Here is a 21,396-nt window from a genome sequence, read left to right as displayed (position 1 = left end):
CCAGCCAATTGTCCTTTCTTTCTTTTTCCCTGGTAGGAAGGCAAAAACAGCTCGTTAGTGGTCTTCAACTGATTCAGCTCTTTTTTGCCATGGGACACACAGTGTGTCCAGTTTAGCAACAATTCTTAGATGGGTCATGGCAGATATACAAGAATCCAGACTTATTGGGAGTAGCTGATATGTTGGACTTTTCAAGCAAGAAAGGAGGGTAATCCGCTCATCAGTTTGCATGAGATAACGAGTTAATCATTCTGCCTGTTGCCTAGCTATTTACTTTGTGGTTCTTATGTATCTGCCTAAGATCCATTATGAAATGTGGGAAACACTTTTATTTAAAAAACCTTTTTAATTTGTATGCAAGCTCCATTACATCCTTATATGAAGGGAATGTTGTCTAGTTTATTCCATGTACTATAATGTGCTCTCTGCTTCTCTGCCCCAAATGAAAATCAGGTATGAAGTGAATTTCCAAAATGGGATTGAGTGTGGTGGTGCCTATGTGAAGCTGCTTTCTAAAACCACCGAGCTGAACCTGGTGAGTGGTGTGCATGCTCTTTAGTTACTACACCCTAAAGACAAGCCTGTCTTTCTCTTGCTCCTCCCCAAAGAAACTCTTATGATCCTAATGGACTGAAGGCAGCTGTTCGTGTTTAGGGGCAGACTTGCAGAAGTAGTCTGCACCCAGCAGCTTGTATTGTCCTTAGTGGGAGCAGATGGTTGCTGAACTCTTCTGAAAATCTGGTTACCACAATTGACTCTGGGATGCTGTAGGGGCTGAGCATTCCTGCCTCTCCCCCATAAGAATCCACAACATTCTTTTTAACTGCCACACACTTCTGGGATATCTTTCTTTCTTTTCTCTCCCTCTTACTATAAGAGTAGCCATCTCATATGGGAGGTCTGTAGAGGGCACACTAAATCGTTTATCTTGTAAATTTCCCTTTAGCTGTTCCACAATTAAACTGTACTCTTTATGCAGAGGGAAGCTAGCTGCCTGGGATTAGACAGTTGTCTTCTAAAGTGTGTTCCACAGAGGGCCTGCAAAGCGAAATAGACTGAGATGATCCTAATTATATTTCTCTGCACCAGACTTCTTGCATTTCAATCTGCTTGTAAGGAGCTTGGTGTCTGAAGTACTAGAGACTTGTTGCTTGCAGCATGGGCTAGCAGGATGCACTATGTGCAGTAAGTGTCTTGGACTAAACACATCTTGTACCTGGCCCGTGGGCCACTTTTCCAGGAGCATTATCTGAAAGATAAAATTGAGAGGATTTTGTGTCTAGCTACTGGATATTTTTAATCAAAGCCCTCCAGTTTTCAGTAGGCTTCCCCTCATGGAAATAGAAGTCAAAACTGTTGTCCCAACTCTCCTTCCCCTTCACTGTTTTTTCTGAATATTGATACAGATCCACATCTGACCAGGATATGCCATTCAAGATGTGAAAAGCTACTTAGTGATTGTACAATCACTTCTTCAGTTCTTTGTGAACTGAATGCATGAATAGGGTCAGTGAGAGTAGACAAGCTTGCTTGCAACTATTTTTGTTAAAGGGATGGCGTTTACAGATATCTAGTTAATTCTTAGAGCTTCATATAATACATCAGCCCTGTGCGTGGTACTAACTTCTGTGGTTTTTCAACTAAATTTACTCTGTTAACGCCTTGTACGTTCCCCATTGTGAGAGAACTACCCAGACTGGGAAACTGAATGTACAAGGGAAACTGTAAGACTGACTAGACACAGCAATGTCAAATACACAGTTAAGATTTCAGTTTCTTTCAGTGCTTATAATGGCTGTTGACAATAGCTTTGTTTTAAAAATGAAACTTTTGTGTTATGGGGTTTCTGTGATTTGGAATTTTTTTTTAATTGATGTCTGGCTAATCTAACAGGTTATTTTACATTTGCATACTGTGCGCCCACTTAGGCACAACTTTATGGCTTGATGCTTTAATCTTACCTGTCACTCTTGAAAACTCCCTTCTACTAGTGAGGGGAAAGTAAAGATGGTTGGACAAGATGATGGAAAATGCAGGGCCCATCTAAAGCGCCAGTAGGGAGATGGATTGGATTGTCCTAACTGGCTTCTTCCACTTCAAATTTCTGTGACTCTATCAACCATCTGTTGCTGGTTTTGATCCCAAGTATAATCAAACTGCTTAATGAATGAAGTGCATTGGCAGTGAACGCTGTCTTGTCTAAACCCGAACTCTAGAATGATTTATTCCAACCATTCTCTTTAAAGGATCAGTTCCATGACAAAACTGCCTACACAATCATGTTTGGTCCTGATAAATGTGGAGAAGATTATAAATTACACTTCATCTTTCGGCACAAGAACCCCAAAACCGGCAAGTATGAAGAGAAGCATGCAAAGCGTCCAGATGCAGATCTGAAGACCTACTTTACCGATAAGAAGACCCACCTCTATACTCTGGGTAAAGCAACTATAAACTTGGGGCGGGGCGAGTTTCAAAAAAATGTGTAGATCTCAAAAAAGTTAGAGTGAAAATTTATTTTGTGGTTTTGGTGCAAGAGAAATGGAAAGGAGTCCTAAAACAGTAACTGAATATACCATGTATGTGGACTTCATACAACTAAAACATACATTCTAAATCCCCATATGCAAAAATTGTTCATTCTTTGTTCTGTTCTTCCGTGCAAGAAATCTCATCAAGGAGCATGCACTGCTTTGAGTCTTAACTCTTGCAGGGAAAATATGGGACTCTGAATTTAGTAGGTAAAGGAGATTTGGCTTTCCAAATATGGTCTTAAATCTCTTAACTTTTAGTATAATTATATGCATTCTGTTACTGACCTGGGATCTTACATGTTCTCTAGTTGTATGCATACCTATCCATTCTTTAACTTTTTGGGATGGTGAGCTCTAAACTCTGGAGGAAATAGCAATGCTGCATCTCCCTGGGACAAAGTATTAGAAGCCCTCCTTTCAGGCAACTATTTCAACATGTCATTTTAATTGGCTTTCATTTTCACTGGCTGTACCACTGAGGTTTTCAGAGCTGATAAAGTCAGATAGGGAAAATGCAATGGAAAGTGAATGGCTGGTCACACCCATGGTTCAAATAGTGATAGGAGCATAAGAATTGCCACACTAGATAAGATCAGTGGTTGTGGTACTATATTCTGTCTACAGCAGGGGCTATCATCAGAGTCCCCAGAGAAATGTTCAAGAGGCCCTACGCTAGGAATAACTTACCTTATAGGGACAGTCTCTTCCTAACACCCATCTGTTGAAGGCTGGCTTATGCCCTTAACTATGAAGGAGTTACTCCTTTCAGAACTCTTGGTTTAGTTCTTAGTCCTGTTATCCTAATTCTGAATGTTCTTATTGGCCATATGAATATTGAATCCTGCTTAGATCTTACACTCTTGGCTTGGGCCTAAGCTCTGCTAGGTAGCTTTCGGCTTTGGAGCTCTGACTGCTACAACTGCACAGCCAGATCTCCTTAAAAATCAGCTTTTCTAGATATTTTGCTGCTAGAGAGGGGACTTATCCGTAATCTATATGCAGCTAGTAATGAAACAAGGCTCCTGACTGCATGAATGGAAGCAGTATAGAAACACTGAGCTGCTGTCTCACTGGTTGCAAGATTAAACACTGAGTGTGTTTCTGCATTTCTTCTTTGTGGAGAACAGAATGTGGAGCTGTGCTCTGAGGCTGACTGACTGAAGGGGGAGTTTTCTAAGCAGTGTGGGCAGGTGTGGGATCTAGTCTGAAAAATGACTTAAAAAAAAAGCATAGCGGGGTCCAATGTGTTTTGGTTTCAATTCTTTATCAAACATGATGAATATAAGTATAAAAAGGACACTCTAATTGCTGGTCCAGATAGAGACCCAGTTTCAAACTTCATGTCTCATTGCCAGTAATGAAGATGTCTTTGGTGAACCTATCAAACCTTCCTCCCACCCCCCCATTGACAGTTGGGAACTTGTTAAACAATTCGGTTGATGGATGGGGCAGAATAGAATCCACAGTTCTGCTAGTTTTACATGTGATACCTCTGCAAGCCTAAAGGGAGTAAAAAGCTTTTTAATTTCACAAAAAGCCAGAGATGGGACCATGAATTTATACAGAGCAGATCCATTAAGGGTGGTGCAATTTTTTTCCACAGTTACTTTTCAAGTAAATAAGGAATTACAGTTCTCAGTCTTTAAAGTACATGTCCTTACTGTTAAGAAAATAGAAGTGGCAAAGCCTGATTATCTTTTTGTGTGTGTGTGTGGAGGGGGCAGAAGAGGAACCTGATAAATCTCACTATACTAGGTTCTTCTTTATAAGTAGGGTAACAAGTGTGAGTGTGTACAGAGCAGAACTTTTTCCAGATGTAATTGATTTGGGAGGGCTGTGTAATACGCAAGCCTATTGGGTACCCAGAGTAAGACTTTCCATAAAAATCTTTGTCTTTATACCTTGATAAAAGACTAAATAGGTTGTTTGTTTCCCTTTAGCAGCCCCATTTGGGCATCATTGTTTAGCTGTGGAGGTAACTTTAGCTAGAAGGATGATTGTTATAGTTTTGAGGTTTAGAAAAGGGTGGTAGAGCAGAAAGTGGCAGTGAGATGTTCTAGAGATCAGTTTTCTCCTTATGTTAGCGAAAAAGGCTCCATTAACTCTTCCTCCCTGTCCCTGTTCTTCCAGTCTTGAATCCTGATAATAGTTTTGAAATCCTGGTTGATCAGACTGTGGTGAATAGTGGGAATCTCCTAAATGATGTGACTCCTGCTGTGAACCCACCCCGAGAGATTGAGGACCCAGATGACCAGAAACCAGAGGACTGGGATGAGAGACCCAAGATTCCAGACCCAGATGCTGTTAAACCAGAGGATTGGTGAGTAGCTTGGGTGGTGGAATTGGGGAAAGCTGTTGCTAGATAACCTAGTGCTGGTCTAAAACAGTTCTTAGCTAGTCATTTGTCCATTTTATTTTTATTTTTCAGTCCCCTGTATTCCAAGTTAATTGGCTAGTGTTGACCAATCTAACATTGGACATGCAGTCATTTGTGTGTTAAGCTATTTATCTCTGTTTAAACTATAGCTAAGCTTGGCAGAATTCAATTTTTATCTTTTATAATTTGGGAGGATTATTTTAAAGCTTTTTTAAAAAAAATTTATTTCAATTTTCCCAATTTGGAAATTATGGGGGTCAGACAATTATTTAACATACAGACATTGAGATTCAAAAAGTTAATGCTTTAACTGTTAAAACACACATTGTCAACATGTCAAAATACAGAGTTTAATTTATTTACTTGAAGTTCTGAAGCAACATTTTTCTTTGTCTGTACATTTTGATTGAAATTTTTTGTCAGTTTGTGTACATGGTAAAATTGATATTTGTTTACATATTTACCTGCAAAAATTTAATTATTCCAAGCCTAACCATAGTATCTGACTGGTGGTAGACTGCAGATTGTGATTCTATGCCTTTGCACTCGAATGAGTGTCCGAATGAAGTTCAGCACTAATTAACATTGGCAAGCCAGGTAACATTTACATGAAGTTCCTTGCTTAGCCATAGATGTGCTTCATTTGATGTCTGATCAAGCATGGGATCAAGTGCTGGAACACTTAAAATAATGAAATGCTTGGAGCTTATTTTGTCAAAAAAGCTCTTGTGATGGGGTCAAATGGCCAGTTAGAAATCTGACACCTTCAATCCAGATAGCCATTGAGAGACTGACAGTTATGAACATGAATGGCCATACAGGGTCAGGCCAAAGGTTCATCTAGCCTAGAATCCTGTCTTCCAACAGTGGCCAGTGGCAGATGCTTTAAATGCAATGAACCTAACATGGCAGTTATTGAGAGATTCATCTACTGGCAGTCAGAGGTTCAGGGACACCCAGAGCATGGGGTTGCATCCTTGACTATCTCCGCTGATAGCCATAGATGGACCTCTCCTCTATGAATTTATCTAACTCCTTTTTGAACCCAGTTATGCTTTTGGCCTTCACACCATCCCCTGGCAACTAGTTCCACAGGTTTGCTGCGTGTTATGAAGAAGTACTTATGTTATCTTTAACCTGCTGTCTGTGAATTTCATTTTGTGACCCCTGGTTCCTGTGTTTAGGAAGGGATAAATAATACTTCCTTATTACTTTCTCCACCCCATTCATGATTTTATAGACTTCTATCCTCTCTCTTTTCTAAGCTGAACAGTCCCAGTTTTTTTCATCTCTCCTTATTTGGAAGCTGTTCCATACCGATGATCATTTTTGTTACCCTTCTCTGTATTCAAGATGTGGGCATACCATGGATTTATACAGTGGTATTATGATTTCTGTTTTATCTATCCCTTTCTTAGTGGTTCCGAACATTGTTAGCCTTTTTTGACTGCCACTGCACACTGAACAGATGTTTTCTGAAAACATCCATGATGACTCCAAAAATCTTTCTTCAGTGGTAACAGCTAATTTAGACCCCACCATTTTGTGTGTATAATTGGGATTGTTATACACTTAACATTAAATTCATTGTGCCATTTTGTTGGACAGTCACCCTGTTTTGTGAGATCCTGTTGTAACTCTTTGCAGTTAGCTTTGAACTCTTTGTAACTTCATATCATCTGCAAACTTTGCCACTTCACTGTTATCCATAATTGGTCTGGAAAAGGGGGTATGTTCATCATAAAATGCTGAATCAACATGATTGAATTTTAATTAGTGTTCCCTTGTCAATTTGACTAATGACATGGTAAATAATTAGAAGTTCAGGGGTAATAGAATTAGGTCCTGAGATGGAACACATTTTTACTGGGTACAGTACATCACATATTCACTCATTAACATGCTTTCCCCGGGCTGCTTCTTTCTGAGGATACATGAAATGTTACCACTTCTATCCATTGCGTTTGGAGGAATGTGCACTGAGACAGATAAAGGAATAGGAGCTTCATCTGACTAGCATGGTGGGGTAGCAAAAAAAACTCCAACAGTTACTACCTGGCCTTTTCATATTCAAAACATAATTGCTTGATCAGTTGGTAGTCCTGTTCATATACTCATTGTTTTAGGAATCAGTCTAGATGAGGATCTGTATCTAGTACAACAGTGTCTTAAGCCTTATGGGGTTATTTTGCCAAATCTTTTTGGAAGGAATATATAATAGCAACCTTGTATCTTTCCCAAGGGATGAGGATGCTCCTGCAAAGATTCCAGATGATGATGCTGTGAAGCCAGAAGGTTGGCTGGATGATGAGCCAGAATATGTAGCCGATCCTGATGCAGAGAAACCAGAGGACTGGTATGCTGTCACTAGGTTTCCATTTGTCCATCTTGTATGAAAGCAGTAATTGCTGTGCATCAATTTATCAGATACTCACTTTGTGACCCAAAGGCACTGACTGGGTTTCAGGAGCATAATGGGGCACTTGAGCTTCCATGGACCAGACATAAACTGGTAGGGGAAGGTGTTGCTATGATGGACTTCCCTGGGGTGCATTCTGTAACTGGGGTACCGCTGAGCCCTCTGTCTCATCATCCTGGGCTCCATCACTCACTGTGATAAGCTGCAAACCCCTCCAGATCCTGCACTTATACAAACATTCATAGACAGGAACACCCTCAGCTGCAGTTACATGAATGCTTTTCCTAGCCACTCATGAGCTAACAATAGAGGCTCCAGCCAATCCCCTTCCTCAGCCTAGATCTCCAGAGCTTTACTGTCTTGCTCTGGTCAAAAGCCTGACCAGTGTAAGTTTATTTCCCAGTCCGCCCCTCTCTTAATGTGGAGAGGACAATGCACAAGCCCCTGCTCTTGAGCAGATTTCCCTTTTTGCACTTGAGACACACTGTTTTAGATACAATCTCTCTGTAGTTAAGAAATCTTTTATATTTTAAGTGAGTTATAGTGTACAGATCAAAGTTGGTTACCTAACAAATAAACAAAATCGCAATGGATTTGAATCAAGCAGTATCTCACTTTGATGGTACAAGCAATTTGCCGATATTTCATACATAGGCTGGGATTCCTTCTTTCCTGCCTGGGACGACATTCCCCAGTTCAGTCTTTGTTCCTAAGGCGTTTCCAGATGTTGAATTGTAGGGGGAGTGAGATCCAGTGGTGATGTCACTTCCCCCTTTTATAGCTTCTTCCATGTGGAGGGAACTTTTGTTTTGACTTCCAAGCAAATTCCCCTGCAGTTTGTGGAAAAGTACAGGCACAAGATGGAGTCCAGAATCACATGATTTAGTCACATGCCCTTACATGCTTTGAGTCATAGCAGCCATTACTCATATATTGGCTGAAGCATCCACAGGAAAGCCCATCAAGTGAGGATAAGCTTTTTCCATGGCCCATTGTGTTCATCCATGGGTCATTATCTTGAATAGTCCACTCCCAATGTGCTGGCTAGACTGAATGTAAACTAACTTGTGGGAGTTACCCAGGAGCAAGCATATTTGAAATACAGATGCATGGTCAATATTCATAACTCCAGATACAAAAATCCTACATGCATACAAATAGGATAATCATATTCCGCAAACCATAACTTTTCCATTGACACCTCACATGACATATTTTGTACAAGATAAATCATAATTATATCACTATGGTGAATATGGGGTGCAGAGTGTCATTTGGGGGCACAATGTGTTTGTGCTGGAGTAAGACACAGGTCTGAGTAGCAAGAACAGAACATAAAGCTAGTGTCTAGTTTCCTTGTGCTCCATCTGTATCCTTCTGTGGTCTCTTTGGGGCAGGATCATCTTTTTGTTCTGGCACAGTGGTATCCTGGTCCATGGCTGAGGCTCTTAAGTGTGGTTATAATACTAATAACTTTACTCTTAAAACATACGACTAATGCTTAGCCCTTACAATGCTTTCCATCCATAGAACTCTTTACTTCTTTACTTTACTTTGTCAAGTATCATTCCCATTTTACAATGTAGAAGTGGTAAGGAGGCACCCCTCTGCCCCCCTCCCCGTTTTTTTTCAAAGACCTAGAACAAACTTTTTCCTCTAATGAGTTTGCTTTTCCAGGGATGAGGATATGGATGGAGAGTGGGAGGCACCTCAGATTGCAAATCCCAAATGTGAGTCAGCCCCTGGCTGTGGTACCTGGCAACGACCTATGATTGACAATCCCAACTACAAAGGCAAATGGAAGCCTCCTATGATTGATAACCCCAACTACCAGGTAGGTCACATGTTTCTAGGTAACTTGCTGGCCAGAATAAGAACACTGCTCCCTCTTAGGGTATACCAGTTTACTAAGCAATACAGAAAGACAAGAGACTTCTTATAGCATAGCCAGGAATGCAAATCACATAACCTCAATCCTTATGCACTCTAAGGGGACAGGTTCAACTTTTTATTCCCTTGAATAAATAAAATGTCACAACTTATCCATGAAAGCCAAAAAATTAAGCTCCAAGCTGCTGCAGCAAGGGAATGTTTAAATGGGGATGGAATGGAGCTCTTCTAAATATTTTTCCAATATTGTAGTTGGTTTGTAAACCTCTTTACATAAGAAAGATTTACCTAAACTGACTATCCATTGTAATCAATAATGAAACTTTTTTGTTGGTACAGGTGTGGGGAAACGCCCCCCGCCCCCACAAAGTTTTCCAACCCAAATAGAAAAACAGATTTTGTGTGGTGTATGATGCGGAGTTTTCTTTGCCTTCTCCAGGGAATCTGGAAGCCCAGGAAGATCCCAAACCCAGATTTCTTTGAAGATCTAGAACCTTTCAGAATGACTCCCTTCACTGCTGTGGGCCTTGAATTATGGTCAATGACCTCTGACATCTTCTTTGACAACTTTATCATCTGTTCAGACCAAGTCGTGGCAGAAGATTGGGCCAATGATGGTTGGGGTCTAAAAAAGGCAGCTGATGGTGCTGCTGAGGTGAGGAGCAAAAGTTTATTTTTGTATACTTCTAGCAATAAAAAATGGTATCTGTTACTTGTCTAGAAGAGCTTCAAGCTCCTCTAGCTTTCACTCTTACAAAAAAAACTATGCTGATAGTCCTTAACTTTTTTTTTCCAAACATGAACAGATATAAGCTTTCAAAATGAAGGATATAATCTTCTCTACCAAAACTAGGCTACATAAGTATCTCTTAAAGATTTTTCCTGTTCAAATGTAATGTATTTTAGTAACTTATTTTTAAAAATAGTTTTTTTGCGGGGATGGCTGCCTTTATCGAATGCCGTACTCTTTCCTGTCTTTTTACTATTGGAAGCATAACTTTTTAATCATGGCCATGACAAATGGCCATCCTCATAGCCTACTGTTGCATGTTTATAATCTTTAGATTGTGTAAATATTGTTCCATGACTTCAGAAGAATAAAATAATTCATAGAAGACTAAGCTTGGGGCAGGGACCATTTGCTTGAACAGTGCCAAGCACGGTATTGTTCTGGTTCATGATTTTGGGCTCCTCTGTGCTACAGTATAGTAAATAATTAGCTTTTGCAATACAAACTAATTCTGTATATATCATGAGGCTGTGTCTACTTGGTATGATGGGAGACAGTTATCAGTCCCCATGGGTAGCCATAAAACTTGCTGCATACATGAGTAAGAGAGCTAAATACACAAGCCTTCGGGATTCAATTTATCTTCTAGCCTGGTGTTGTGGGCCAGATGATGGCAGCTGCTGAAGAGCGTCCCTGGCTGTGGGTAGTATACATCCTAACTGTGGCTCTACCTGTGTTCCTTGTTGTCCTCTTCTGCTGTTCTGGAAAGGTATGAATTTCCTTCTGAAATATCTAGAAATAGGTCAAAATGGGGTTGTGCAAGAACCTGAAAATGGGCAGTTGTTTATTGTGGGACTCTTCTGACAAATTCTAGAAACAGCCAAACGCTGCAGAGTACAAAAAGACTGATGCTCCTCAGCCTGATGTGAATGAAGAGAAAGAGGAGGGGAAAGACAAGGCAGATGAGGAGGAGGAGGAAGAGGAGGAGGAAGCGGAATCAAATGAAGACAAGCTGGGTAAGGATAATGGAGGCTTCTTGAAATATGGTAGGAACCTGGAATTGGTTTACTCTTTCATGTAGAAAGTGAGAACAGGAGTACTGGTAGACCTAGACTGAAGCCAGTGAAGAACTTAAGGTGAATCATTTCTCCCTAGAAAACAGAACATAAATTCATTTAATTCTTGATTTTGTTTGGTTAGAAGAGAAGCAAAAGAGCGATGCTGATGTTGGAAGTGCTAGTCAAGAGGAGGAAGAGGATGAGGAGGAAGAAGATGGAAAACCCACATCAGAGGTAAAAGCAACATTTTGGTGCTCTGTGAGTAGAAGTGGTGATCATGCAGGTGGTCAACTAGTGGTATTTAATTATATAGCTTTTAAAACACATGATCCAACTCCACTGGAATGTGACAAAAATATAGTTGAGCTTAGTCGATGGTGGCTAAAAAAATTCTGGTGGATACTCTGCGATTTGAGGCGATGCTAATATAAGAACTTGAGACTAAAGATATGAAAACAGAAAAAAGGGGATACACCAGTGTCCTTGTCTATACTAGTTTCTATAGTAAAATGGGTTCTAATGGGCTATGATACCCAAAACATTGGAGAAGCCTTAAGAGAGGACACTTGCCTAGAGTTACTGCACTACTACAATGATGGGTAGGATATGAGAACATAGGTAAACTTGTAAAGCTCTTATACTTACATATATCCGTTTCCCAAACTTGGGGGTGGGGAGGCATGCCCCCAACAAGAGCAGTATGATGAGGTTATTGGGGGAGCAAGGACCTGATAGGGCTGCAATGAAGGGGTGGTGGCTTTGTCTGACAGGTTAAACCGTTAGTTCTCTGTGTGGGTGACTTCACTGCAGGGGCCAGGCTCCCTGCCCATCTCACTCATCCACTGCCACAGCTACCAACTGACAGTTACCTTCCTCTGCTGTGAAGGGCATGGGTACTCTGCAAGCGGGGAGCCAGAGGGTACACCCAAGGAGTACTGACACAATCTGTACCTCTCCCAACCCTTCAGCCTGGGAACGTTGACTTCTTCTGCCAGATAGAGCCTGCACAGGGGAACTGAAGGACCAGGTTCAGGAGGTGGGCTCTATTATGCAGGGAGCCCCAGTACTCATGGGGTGCAATTTTCTGAGGTGTTCATGATTTGGCTAGTACAGAATCCAGTAATCTGTAGTAATGGCACTGGGATGGACAAGATGATCCAATATTGGTCCTTAAATCTTTGCAATTTTAAACCATACCAGAATGACTAGCGCAGTGGTTCTCACACTTTTTTGTATGGTGACCCCTTTCACACAGCAAGCTTCTGAGTGCGACCCCTTATAAATGAAAAACACTTTTTAATATATTTAACACCATTATAAATGTTGGAAGCAAAGCAGGATTTGGGGTAGAGGCTGGCAGCTTGTGACACCCCCCCAAGTAATAACCTCGTGACCCCCTGAGGGGTCCTGACCCCTGGTTTGAGAACCCTGGACTAGCGTGTGTATGTGGAATGAAATCCTCCAATTTATACAGAGCAGCAGCAAAGCACTACCCTACCAATATGCTTCATTCCTGTTTTGGGAGGGACCTTTTCTAGAGGTGAAAGAATAGTTGAGCCTTTCTATACAGTGTGTTTGGGTGGCTTTTTCAAAAGCACTCCATATTGGCCTGACCGCTACCGTATGGTAGGTGTGGTGTGTACTGAATCTATGGTAAGACTCCCACTGAAGTCAGTGGAAGTAGTTAACTCTATTGAACACTGGAAAATCTTGCCCTCAACTATCTTGCTGCTCTACTTAGGCAACCAGCAAGGATTCCTACTGCTGTAATGGATTTTTCAAGTACTTGTATTTAATAGCTGACTGAAAGCTACATTGGTACCCAAATATCTCATCGGTAGAATAGTGTAACTTATCCTTTAAGATTGCAAAGAGGTGGGCTGGAATAATGGCAGCAGCCTGCAGAAATTGGAAGTCTGCTAGTAAGTAGCTGCCCTGTAGAGAACAAGCAATTGTGGTTGGCAGAATCACAGTAAAAGACAAGTGTACAAGCATAAAACCAGTAAGCCAAGAAATGAGGACACAAACTTTCTGCTGTAGTTACAGGGAATTTGGTGTGCATGCATTCATGGTAGCAAAGCATTTGCCTCTTAGAACGCATCACGGTATAAGAACCAAATTTTAAGGAGAACTTCAATTGTGAAAACAAAAGATCACAGTTCATCTAAACCTCAGAGTAAATACTGTGCATAAGCCCTGAAAAGTGGGCTAGTATGTCAACAGTTCCAGCGGGGAAAAAACAAGTGGAAGGTTTGCTAATTGTTTTGTGAAAAGTTCATTCTGTTTGCAGTGTAGCATTGCAGTAGTTTGAAGCTAATCTATGAATTAACAGTTGTAGAGTATTGACTAACCTTAATAGCAAAATCAGAAGAGAAGACCAGACTTTTTTTTTACACACTTTCACTTTCTTTTAATACTGCAGGAGGAAGAAAGCATGAATAGATTGAAAAAATCGTAAGAACTTCATCTATGATTATTTTTCCCCCCCACATGGTTCTGGGAGAGGACCTTGGATACCTTATGTTGCAACTCAGACAAACCTCAAGACTTCACCATCCGCAGGTTCCAGTCACACTATCCAATGTAACTGAGTGTCTAGCAGTAAAATATTTGCAATCATCTGTTTAAAGAGAACATCATTCCTGTAGAAAGATGCATTTAATGTAATGGGCTGTGGATTTTGAAATGTAACAAAACTAACCTTTTATTTTTGTTTTTAAATAGATTGGTAGAACTTTGCCAGTCTGTCAACCTTAGCTTAATTTAATGTATTAATCGATCAATGAAAAATAACAAATCTAGAAAAATGTTAGTTGATGAAATGCAGTTTTTATAACTTTATTTTTTTTTATAAACATGGAAATTCCTGGCAATGCCTGTGTATCCCTTAAATTTGGTCATCATGTCAGTTGTCAGTGGCTACATTGACTTTTTTTTTAAATCCTCTCAAATAAGGAAATTAGGGGTGGGAAGGAAGTTAAAGTCCATGTAAAGAAACTATATAACTAAGATGTGTTAACGTTCCCAAGAAAGCCCTCTCATTTATTTGTTGAGGGAGAAGCATAGGTAGGCCATGAAATAAGTGTTGCCCATGGCTGTTGCCCAGTTAAGTGTTCACAATTGGCCTAAGGTAGTGGGGGTAGGTTTTACTATGGTACTTAGTCTTGCAAGACTCACAGAGGCCAGATGTCTGATTTCTTTAGTTCTTGAGCTTTTCTCAATAGGGCAGTGGGTGTTTGGGTTTTAAAAAAAAAATTATACACACTTTTCCCTTCCTCCGGCCCTAGCTTTCTCTGCTACTATGCAGATTCTTCAGAGTGTAGATTGGCCTCCATTGCTGAAGATTACTTTGTGCTTGGCTCACAATCAAACTTTTATAGGTGGCTCTTTTTTCTTTTTTTGGTGGGGCAAAGGGGTGCTTTTGTTTAAGCTACACATACTTCTTTCCAGGGTCCAAACACTGGATACGACAGTGTCCCTAATCTCCTTATTGTTGCCGCTGTATGTAAACTCCTGCACAGAGACAGGGAGGTGGGAAAAGAATAGGCAGGTTGACCTAAAGACTCATATCAGAAGCAAAGATGTCAGTATTTTTAGATGGGGAAGGAGCATGTGGAATAACCTACCTGGTATGTGTAACCATTTGAGTCTTTCATCTGCTCTTCATGTAACAGTTGCATTCTAAATTATATTGTGAATATAGGGGGTTCCAAATCCAGCTAAATAAATTTTGTTTTAAAATGTCATGTCTAGTATACTATACTGTTCTAAAGTTTTTTTTGTTTCGTTGTGGAATGCAAATGACCACCACCAGAGCATACCTCTAAGAGGGTAAACTCTGATGCTTTCATTAGTGTACCAAAATGTATTAGAGAGGGAAGGTTAATGTCTACATAGATTAGCTTTTTGCCCTCTTTGTTCAAAATAACTTTAAATGTCCTAAATTGCTCTCCTTGGACTGAATAGAAACACTCCCATGTTCCATTTGTGTTTTTGTTTCGGGTACAGTAGAAAGTGAAGAGCAATTACCCCAATTTTTTAAAACGATCTAGCCAATGTCTAACATTTAAAAACAAAAACTCCAGCTGCCTGTCCTTAACCAAGAGAGTTGTGGTGGTGGTGGTGTGTTTTTTTTTTTTGTTTTTTTTTTTTAAATACCAGTGGCTGTAAATGCATAGCAGGATTGCTTGACCACTCTGTAGTGTGCAAATAGAACATGGTAAGTTTAGACTTCTGTTTAGAACGACTTACTTCTAGAAATCTGACCCCTCTCCAAACACTTCTTAAACACTGCATCTTACCCTCTCCAAAATAGCTTCTGCTTTGCTGTTGGAAGCTGTCATGTTTTATAGGCACTGCTTTTAATTTAATTCTTCTTGGCTCTCAAGATAGCTTTTATAGAGGAGCGGTACTATTCATGACTTAGTTCCTCCCAGATAAAAATAGTGTAGATGGCCTCTGGTGGTCAGCTACCATCTCGGGCACAATTTACAAACCTATTTTAATGCACTTCAGTTAATGCTGTTTTTATCTTCATGTACAAACTGCCTTAATTTCCAGTACCTTTCTCCTATACACACACACTTCCAAAATACTACTAGAGGTGAAATTCTGAAACGCTTTTCAGACATCAGTTATTAAATGGTATTGCATTAAAGCTGAGTGTTCAAGTCTTTTTGCTTCTACTGGACCTCTTTGAAAGGGTCTCCTGTTGGCATGTGATGACTTTCTTTGGTACCATAGTGTAAATTTTGAATAGTCACTATATTAAATGGTGAATCTCCACAATGGATAGAAAAACTTCAGTTTTTAAGATTTTTGTCATGGCATCTAACTTTGCCTCCAGTGTTAAACTGCAAGCCTCTTTTGAATAGATAAAAGGATATGATGCCAGCTTCATTAAAAGGGTTGTCATTGTTAGCTGTCCACTTCCAGGTAAAAAGAGAATATATTTATTAAGGCTAACAGTATTTTCTGAATACCTGAAGCTCCAGTTGTCTCCCACCTGTGACTTGGAACAGTTAGTGACTCTTAAAAGTACTCGGAAAGAAGTCTGTATTTTAGTAAGTGGAAGGGAGTTCGACTGCACATAAGTGCAGTGGTAAATGGACCTCTTATAAAGGGTGGTCTTTGGCCTTTATATAGTAAAACCTGAATTCTCTCCCCTTTTTAAATGAAGAAATGTTGTGTTAGATAACTGGTTCTACAGAGCCAAAAGACTCTCTACCATAGATTTGAGTGTCAGACTGTTCACTTGGCATTTTTAATATCTGAAATAGTAAAGAGTATTTTGGAAATACTGAAAAATAGTTGTCTTGGAATTGTGATCAGTGAAAGGAGGTAAAGGAAACATAGCAAACTTACTGATATTTTCTTAGTAAAATGTAAGTGGGGATGTAAACTGGCCTTTCAGAGTGTTTGGTTATCCAGTGAATTAACAGAACTTGAGAATGTGGATTTTTAAATGTATTTGACAATGTCTAAGATTTGGATCTCTGGGATGGAGAGGGTATTCTTACAAATACTCATTACTGGTAAACAAGTTTTATCTCTACATATGGCTCCACTCAACCTGTGGCAGCAAACATGGTGCTAGTGACCAGTTTCTCTGCACCCCTCTGCCATCCCCATATGCACTTCTCTAAATGCCAGTATTGCCTCCATAAATGGTTTCAAAAGCAAAATCCTCAAGTGTTGCTAAATGAGAACTGTGACTTCTCTCACAGAAAAGTCCTGTCTGTTTGAAAAAGGATAATTGTAGATGCAGTATGCATATATAAATATATTGGATAAGTTATAAATGTAAGTTTACTCTGATTAATAAAGAAACTTAAATCTATACAGTTTTCTTTGTCTAATTGGCTAAACAATAGCTAAAGGCTTTAATCTCTGGGATTTCAGTATCAAGATGAAGGGGAGCTGCAGCCTTGCTTAATGGCTACTCTAACAACCAAGCAAAGGGCCACGGTGCCTTCAGCAGGTTCTACAGAACACCTGGTGAAAGGGGTAGCTATTGGAGCTGAATGCCAGATGAGATTTATTACAGGCCCACAGTATGATTAGAAGAGGTAGTAAATGTAGTGTTATAATGAAGCCAGTAGCTATGATGGGCCCAAAAGCTTTGGATTTGTTTAACCATTTTTAGCACTGGATCATGCAAGTAAACTAGTCTTGTCTTGTGGGGTTTTTTATTATAAATAAAACACTCAGATTTTATTTATGCTCTAACTGCAGGGCGTAGGCAGCCCATGATATCTGCCAGCTCTGCTTTAAAGGTTGCCTTCATTGCTAAAAGCTGTGAATCCTAAACATTTAAATGAAGTCTGTAAATTGATCTTTTCAAGATGGTAAAAGTAAAATCTTTGGTGTGTAAATTGTTTAAAGCTAGCTAATACACTGAATCCAAGGATTCGGTATCTCTGGAAATCTGTTAAAAATACTGATGTGCCCCTTGTGGTGTGCATTTAGGATGTTCCAACCTTGTTGACTGATTCTGCTTTTTAATAGTCGGAGCCTGCGGTCTCATTCCATTTTAATAAGCAGGGGGGTTTGGACTACTCCAAGCCCTGGACTTGGAGAGTGGTAGAACCTCATCTCTCCACCTTACTGCACATGCACTTAACTTGCTATACTTGCATATTTCTCCTACACAAACTAACAACTTGCTTACAACTGAGTTCATGTTTAATGCAGCAATATTCTTTCATATGTACAGTTCAAGTGATGGTCCCTGTTGTATTCTACTGAGGGTTTATACATGTACACCATGCATCTGGAGCCAGAGAATTTAAAAGTAGTAGTGTCCATTGGTCTGCTCATGTGCCCTGAACTCCCCTATGGTTTAGTCATAAGGGCTAGGGTGGACTGACTGCATCTCCCGTTCCTTCTCACTGCCCCATGGTCCAGGTCAGAGTGAGTGGTGTCCATTTGCTTGTGACACACTTTCTTAAACTTGTATATAGTCTTTTTTTAAACAGATTTTTACTGTTTTTATTTTACTATTTTATTAAGTAGTCTTTAGTAGCTTTAGAGTAGAATTGCTTGGGGGCCTGTCTTTTGTCTGTGTGCCCATATGCAGGTATTGTGCCGAAGATCCCTCGCTGCCTCTACTGCTTGGGAGAGGGCCATGTTGCATCCAGGTGCAAGCTGTACCTGAAGGTTGATTCTCCACCTAAAGAAACATCTCACGGAAGTTGCCATGAGGCCCTGGATCCAGGCTGGGGAACCTTCCTGTACATCAGCCTGAGACAGACGAGTGCCCCGGCTGCTACGGAATCAGAGTCCAGGACCAGCAGTACCACCACTATGGATCCTGTGCTGGGGCCTAGTCAAGAGGCAAGGAAGCACGATCATAAGCATTCCTCCAAGACCAAGAAAGGAGACTCTCCTTCCACTTCCTCCAGTCATGGTGAGAGAGCACGTGCCAAGCCCCATAAGCATGAGAAGAGGTCCCACAGGAGAATTGATCTGTTGGTACCAGGGATGGAACTGCTGATGCCAACAGCATTAGCGCCCCATAAGATACCTTTCCACTGTGGGGAAGTCCACCACTTTGGCATCAGTACTAAGTATGAAGAGAGTGCCCTTAGCTCCTGGGAGACTGGGGAGGGCACCAGATCCCCAGGACGTGTTTGTGCTGGGAGACCTAACCTCTCCATGCCTGTCTAGACCTTCCACTTCTAGGAGATTGTACCTTCCCCTATGGACATGCCACACTTGGCCTATCATTCACCTCCCACTCCAGCAATCCACATGCTTCTAGTGGTGCCACCTATAGAACTTGTTTCAGAGTTCTCATCTTCAGATGAGTCAGATAAGGGGCATGGTCTATCCATCACATACTGCCATCAGGACTACTAAAGGAAGCAATCTACACCATGGCACTATATCCTCAGCTGCAGCTGCTTCAGAGCCATTGGTTTCCCGAGCCATTGGTTTCCCACGCCATGGGGGTCATTCTCAGCACCCTCCGGATCAGTCATGCTGGCCCTATTGGGGACCATGGCCACAATCCTCATCATCGGAACCCACACATTCGGCAAGGGAGAAATCTCCAGTTTCCCTGTTCTGCGTGCCTTCCAGCACATGCTCAGAACCGCTGATAGAAGAATAGCTGCTCAGCCTGGTTCTGATGGTAACAACAGAGCAAGACAGAGGTTTCAGTCTTCCCCTCTGGATGTGGCACTTGCTTCGGTGTCCTCTTCACTCCCTGGTGACTTCTGCCAGTTTCAGGATCTCCGAAGGAGGGTGGCAGGGGAGCTTTACATCCCACTGGAGGAGGTACAGGATACCCAACACCAGCTCCTGGACATCCTTTATTCATTGGCACCGGGTAAAGTTGAGCTACTCATCAACAACACTCTACTCGAGCTGCCCAGGATAGTTTGGCGCACACCAGCTGTGTGTACACCTACTCCAAGTAATCATAGAAGAGGGTAAACTGGTGGTGAGGACTTCGCTGCATCCTCAGCTGATTGACGTGGAAACTGGAGCCATGGGTATAGCTTGTGGCAGGAATTGTGGCTCCACACCTCTGATTTCCACAGGGAGGTACAAAGTATTACCTGAGATCTGCCTTTCAACAAATCCCATCTTTTAACCAAAAAAACTATTCCTTGCACACCCTCAAGGATTCCAGAGCTACAGTGCATTCTCTGGGTATTTACATGCCTGCATGGAAGTTCCAGTTCTTCTACCCACCTACACAATGCTACAGGACCAAGCAGCTCTTCCATCAGAGGCCATATGAACTGCCACACAAGCATCAGAAAACTCACAGATCACACCCTCCGGGACCACCTTTGCATTCTTCCTCCTCCCAGGTGCAACTACCAGAGAACCAATATTTCTGAAAAACTCTTAGAGAGCAGTCAACCACGATGCCTACTGCGTACAAGCACCCCACCCCTTTCAGGAGTCATCTGTATTCTTTTCAGCTTGGAGTACAATAACAGATGAGTGCTAAAAGTCATTCACCATGGCTATAAGATAGGTCAGCACACTACCTCACCCACAGCCCCTAATCCTGATCCCTCTCCTGGGATCAATCTCACAACAGCATCCTCACCCAAGAGGTATGCTCCTTGCTGTCTTGCTCCTCTCTGTAGTATATCCCTCTGGAATATTGAGGAACTGGGTTCTATTCAGCTTACTTCCTGATAGGTCTCCATCTGCCCTTTTTCTTGACTATCATGGACCTTTTTGTTTTCTCAGTCTATTCATCCTAAAGCTAAGATTGCTGCGAGTGTTACTATCTGAAATCATCCCCTCATTAGAAAAAGGCATGTGCTTTACAGCTCTTGATATGCAGGATGCCTACTTTCACATAGGCGTTCATCTGGCCCACAGATGGTTCCTCATGTTTAGGGTCAGCTCACAACATTTCCAGTACAGAATTTTCCCCTTTGGACTCACCATCGCTCCCACTGTGTTCACCAGGGGTTTCTCGGTGGCAGCTCGCATAAGATGTTATGGAGTAGTTGTATTCCCACATCTCCACAACTGGCTTCTGGCAGAACAGTCCAGCCAAGAAGCTCTGTTACTGGACTTCCTTTCTTCTGTAGGGGTCAGTATCAAAACCAAAAAGTCAATCTTAAAACTTACACAACGCCTCCACTTTGTAAGGGCTACTATCAACTCAGTCATGCCTCCAGCCTACCTCCCATGACTCTGCAAGACCTCTAACTCTGCAAGAACTGATGACCTCAGTCAGGGCCAGGACTTACCTCTGCCTTCTAGGTCACATGGCCTTGTGCACATATATCTCACTGCCTTTGCTCGTCTTCACTTTCGCAACCTCAAGATGTGGCACCTGAAGGTTGACTTGCCCATTCATCATACCGTGGATCTCCGGCTCATAGCTCCTCTTCTCTCCTCCCCGTCTCCCCTGACCCATTTAATGCATACCAGCTTAATTTTATATTCTAGTTTTTTTTAAACAGTCCTGTAGTACGAAGACAAATGCTTTATAAAAGTATGAGTATTACTGCACCCCTATTACCTCTTGTCAACCAAATTTATAGTCTCAGAAGCTCTCGTGCCTTGGGCCAGGCTCAAACCCACTCATTCTATTCTTTAATTCTTCATTCATCAGGCCCCTTGCAGTGCGGGGGAGGGGATAACGCGCCCTCCTGTCTTCCCCTCCTCCTCTACTGGCTGGAGAAGGAGGGTCTAACCTGTCAATCACACATAACCCCTCCCTTCACTTCTCCTCATTCGCTGTTTCCAAGCCGCCCCCGCCTCTTCCTCGATGCCTTTTAAACGCGGTTAGGGGCACTGCCTACGAGCGTCGTCATTAGGCCACAGCCCTTGCTCTCCGCTCCACCAATCCGGTGGGCAAGAGAAATTGTCCATCATCTCCAGCGACGCACTTACGTACACGTGACGTC

At 41.5% G+C, this 21,396-nt stretch overlaps 1 protein-coding gene across 3 annotated transcripts in view; it reads left to right on the top strand.

Moving 5' to 3' along the window:
- CANX (calnexin) overlaps positions 1-14,754 on the top strand; it is a 60,668-nt gene extending 45,914 nt beyond the window's left edge. For all 3 annotated transcript variants that reach the window (XM_084636913.1, XM_084636911.1, XM_084636912.1), the window contains 10 exons: positions 454-535; positions 2,247-2,439; positions 4,665-4,854; positions 7,154-7,267; positions 9,008-9,164; positions 9,660-9,875; positions 10,600-10,719; positions 10,825-10,966; positions 11,151-11,242; positions 13,431-14,754. In XM_084636913.1, the coding sequence (XP_084493039.1) occupies positions 454-535; positions 2,247-2,439; positions 4,665-4,854; positions 7,154-7,267; positions 9,008-9,164; positions 9,660-9,875; positions 10,600-10,719; positions 10,825-10,966; positions 11,151-11,242; positions 13,431-13,466 (1,342 nt within the window). In that variant the 3' untranslated portion in view covers positions 13,467-14,754. The remainder of the gene's footprint in view (positions 1-453; positions 536-2,246; positions 2,440-4,664; positions 4,855-7,153; positions 7,268-9,007; positions 9,165-9,659; positions 9,876-10,599; positions 10,720-10,824; positions 10,967-11,150; positions 11,243-13,430) is intronic.
- The last annotated feature ends 6,642 nt before the right edge of the window (positions 14,755-21,396 follow it).

This window comes from Lepidochelys olivacea (genome assembly GCF_965140295.1).
Source record: "Lepidochelys olivacea isolate rLepOli2 genome assembly, chromosome: 8".
Lineage (NCBI taxonomy): Eukaryota > Metazoa > Chordata > Testudines > Cheloniidae > Lepidochelys > Lepidochelys olivacea.
Note: the sequence above shows the minus strand (reverse complement) of the source record. Positions and strands in the feature narration are given on the sequence as shown.